The 3,463-nt window shown below is 60.5% G+C and overlaps 2 protein-coding genes across 2 annotated transcripts; both read right to left on the bottom strand.

Annotated features, from left to right (window-relative positions):
- Nucleotides 1-1,311: 1,311 nt before the first annotated feature.
- Nucleotides 1,312-2,295, bottom strand: GGTG_14284 (hypothetical protein; the record flags this gene model as incomplete). Its single annotated transcript, XM_009232211.1, has 1 exon — nucleotides 1,312-2,295. One exon carries the CDS (start codon nucleotides 2,293-2,295, stop codon nucleotides 1,312-1,314), a length of 984 nt encoding a protein of 327 aa, XP_009230475.1.
- A 766-nt stretch (nucleotides 2,296-3,061) lies between these two features.
- GGTG_14283 (hypothetical protein) lies at nucleotides 3,062-3,337 on the bottom strand (the record flags this gene model as incomplete). Its single annotated transcript, XM_009232210.1, has 1 exon — nucleotides 3,062-3,337. The coding sequence occupies one exon, from the start codon at nucleotides 3,335-3,337 to the stop codon at nucleotides 3,062-3,064; it is 276 nt and encodes a 91-aa protein (XP_009230474.1).
- Nucleotides 3,338-3,463: the final 126 nt, after the last annotated feature.

The following is a 3,463-nucleotide window of genomic DNA, read 5'->3' as shown; positions in this document are numbered from 1 at the left end:
CTCTCGAGCGGCGCCGCCGGGCCGGCCGCCTCGCCCGCCTCCGTCGGGGAGGGGTGCGCGGCGGCGAGGGCGGCGAAGAGGGCGGTGGCGAGGACCTTGAACTGCATTGTTGCCTTGTGGGTTTTTTGGGGGAGGCTGGCGTGAGGAGTTTTTTTTTTTTGGTGGCAGATGAAGTTGATACTGCGGCGTTTTGATGTGGAGCTGCGAGGAGACGAGTGCTTGAGAGGAGAGCAGATGCTGGCCTGTCGTGAAATGTTCATGGAGATGAAGCCACGAGGGGCGATATTTATACACGATTTCTTCCCTTTGTCCGTGAACACTCACTCATACGGAGACCTGTACCGCATCGCTTGGTATTGGAGAAGCATGCCATCGCCAGCGTCATGTGTTGTCCAGACATAGGGTAACGTACCCAAAACCCTGTCATCGGTGTTCAGCCGCACCGCCGGGGTCGTCGAATTTGGCCATCACTGTAGGCCATGAAAGCCGCAATCCTCCAGCTGAATCTGACTCGCCAGCTTGCAACCTGCCCCTCGTGAGGCTGTGGCTTGTATGAGATTCCTCCTGCCTCATTGGGTGGATGTACCCGTCTAATACCGGCTTCTTCGCGGCGTGCCCGGGGTTCGATCCTGTTCTGCTCTTGGCACACGCGGTATAGGTACCCGTGCACCAAAATAGAGATTGTTCCCCTCTCTTAGGATGCGCGCTAGTGAGCGTCTGAGTAGGGGAATCGCATCGGTCAAGATCCCATGCAGGTGAATGGGGGGATGGGGAGCACGCTACAGACGTCAATATACAGGTGTCCAGGATCACAAACCCTAGTGCGGTGGATGCAAGATACATTTTCTTCCTCAGAAAACCAAGCCAAACTGATGTACCACCAGGATCCACCGTACTAAGGTTTGTGATCCCTGGGACCTGTGCATCAGTTTGGCTCAAGGAAGAAAATGTATCTTGCTCCACCGCACTAGTGTTTGTGATCCTGGATACCTATACGAAAAACGAGCCCTCCGGGATCGATCTGCATCCAATATTGCCAGCACATGACGAGGTTCTGCTATTTGAAGATACGCCAAGATATGGCTACACCGCACCCCCGGGACATACAGCCGGGACGGGACACATGATAGGTAGTATATGGGAATTGCAAAAACCCCTGATGCTTGCCTGAGAGGGCGCGCTGGCCAAGGACCGAAAGCCCACGTCGGCGGTCGAACCGAAAGAAGGTAGTGTGGCCGCGATCAGGACCGAATACTATCACATGGAAGCAGGGAATCCAGCCAATGCGCGGCCTGAACGGGGGGCTTGTTCCTATTCAGCCACCTTGACGACGAGCTTCCCGACCGTCTTCTTGCCCGTCAGGTCGTCGTGCGCCCGGGCCAGCGTGTCGAGCGCGTACGTGCCGCCGACGTGGACCTTGACGGCCCCGCGCGCCAGCAGGTCAAACAGCTCGGCGCACCGGCCCTCCCACTCGTCACGCGTGGCCACGTAGCCACGGACGGACGGGCGCAGCAGCCGCACGTTCTTGGGCGTGAGCCGCAGTATGTCGACGCCCACGACGGCGCCCGACGCGTTGCCGAACGAGACGAGCGACCCGCGCCGGCGCGTGGCCGCCAGGTCCGCGTCAAAGGTGGCGGCGCCCACGCCCGAGAAGACGGCGTGGCAGCCCTGGCCGCGCGTGACCTCGTCGACGGCGGCGAGCACGTCGTCGCGCGTGTACACGACGACGTGGTCGCAGCCGTGGGCGCGCGCCAGCTCCGCCTTGTCGTCGGTCGACACGGTCCCGATGACGGTGGCGCCCAGGTGCTTGGCCATCTGCACCACGAGGCCGCCCGTGCCGCCCGCGGCCGCCTGCACGAGGACGATCTCGCCGGCCTTGACCTCGTGCGCGTCCCGGACCAGCGTCCAGGCCGTCAGGCCCTGCAGCAGCAGCGCCGCGCCGTCGCGCGTGCTGACGCCCTCGGGGAGGCGTGCCACCTTGGCGGCCGGCGCCGTCGCGTACTCGGCCGCGGATCCGGGCGCCATGAAGGCGACGCGGTCCCCGACGCTCAGGTTCGGGTACTCGCGTGCGGCGTCGGCGCCCACCGACTCGATCGTGCCGGCGCCCTCGGCCCCGGTGGTGAAGGGGAGCGGGAATTTGTACAGGCCGGTCCGGACGTAGGTGTCGTAAAAGTTCACGCCTGCCCACTCGACCTTCACGAGCACCTCTGACGGCTTTGGCGTCGGCTTGGCCACGTCATCGCGGACTTGCAGGACCGACGAGTCGCCCGTCTTGTCGAACGTGACAGCGCGCATTATGGATAATGTCCTTCGCAATCGATAGATAGTAAATGGTGCGGGGTGGGTTCTGCCGGCGATGTTAGCGTCCAAGACCCAGGATGATGCGAGGCTCTCGCCCGTTTCGGCATATGATGCAGTATTAGGGCAGTAGAGCGCTTGGGGACTCGCTCACTTCACGTGTAGTAACACTAGCAACTACGAAACATCTGGGTAGTCTTGATAGATTAAATATCATCATTAAATTCGCCCGCGCTGCTGTGTCGAGCGGACGTCGCAGCATTATAACGAGTTCCATCGCTGCTTATCAAGCACCTTGACGTCCCCTCATCCCCGGCCGCCGCCGGGCCATTGTATTCCCTGCGGCGTGCTTGCTTATAGGGTTAGGGTATACCGCACCCCGCCTTCGCCCTAGCCTTCCATGTTCCCTCAGGCGAGCCCGCCCGGCCTTGCCAGCCCAGTCGCGGCCGCGCCCGTGGTGCTGCTCCGAGGCCGCGAGACCGCAGGTGGCCGACCTGACCACCTGCATTCTGGGCCGAGGGCCAACTGTTCTCCTCTCTTGACTTTCCGCGAAATGCATGTGCATACGACACCATAGCGGAGATACATGTAGCTTCGCCTCACGCCTCGCCGCATTGACCTGAGCAGCATCTGCAAGCTTTCGGGAACTGCAGGTCCAAGCTTGCAGTGTCGAGGGGCGATCTTCGAGCGGGTATTGTTGGCGACAGGCGGAATTACTCAACTCTCGAGATATACACTGAAATAATGGGCCGAGTAAAACACATCAATCCTCTGGGGGAAAGATGTCGACGATGCCCTGGTAGGTTATCGAGTACGGGTTGCCGGCGGTGTGGTTGTACTCCTCGATTCTTGTGTTATTATTGTTGATGTAGAGATGCCCTTCGGCCATGGCCACCGCGATGATATTAAGATCTGGCGGGAGATCTTTCGGGCGGCCCTCAATTTTCATCCTTCTCTGGTCAGCGAACTGGGTCGAGCCCCTACTCCAGTGACGCGCCGCTAGGAATTTTCCGTCCGAAGTGGCTGTCACCAAGACCATTTGAGTGTCCCCGTCAAACTTGGCCACGGCCAGCTTCCCAGGACTCAGTGGCCCAGAATCTATCCGACCGCCCAGGATTGAGTTGTCTACATGCCCGAGATACAGTCAATGGCCAAGCTTGGGGGG

Source organism: Gaeumannomyces tritici (genome assembly GCF_000145635.1).
Source record: "Gaeumannomyces tritici R3-111a-1 unplaced genomic scaffold supercont2.219, whole genome shotgun sequence".
Classification (NCBI taxonomy): Eukaryota; Fungi; Ascomycota; class Sordariomycetes; order Magnaporthales; family Magnaporthaceae; genus Gaeumannomyces; species Gaeumannomyces tritici.
The sequence above is the reverse complement of the archived record's forward strand: the minus strand, read 5'-3'. Positions and strand labels throughout refer to the sequence as shown.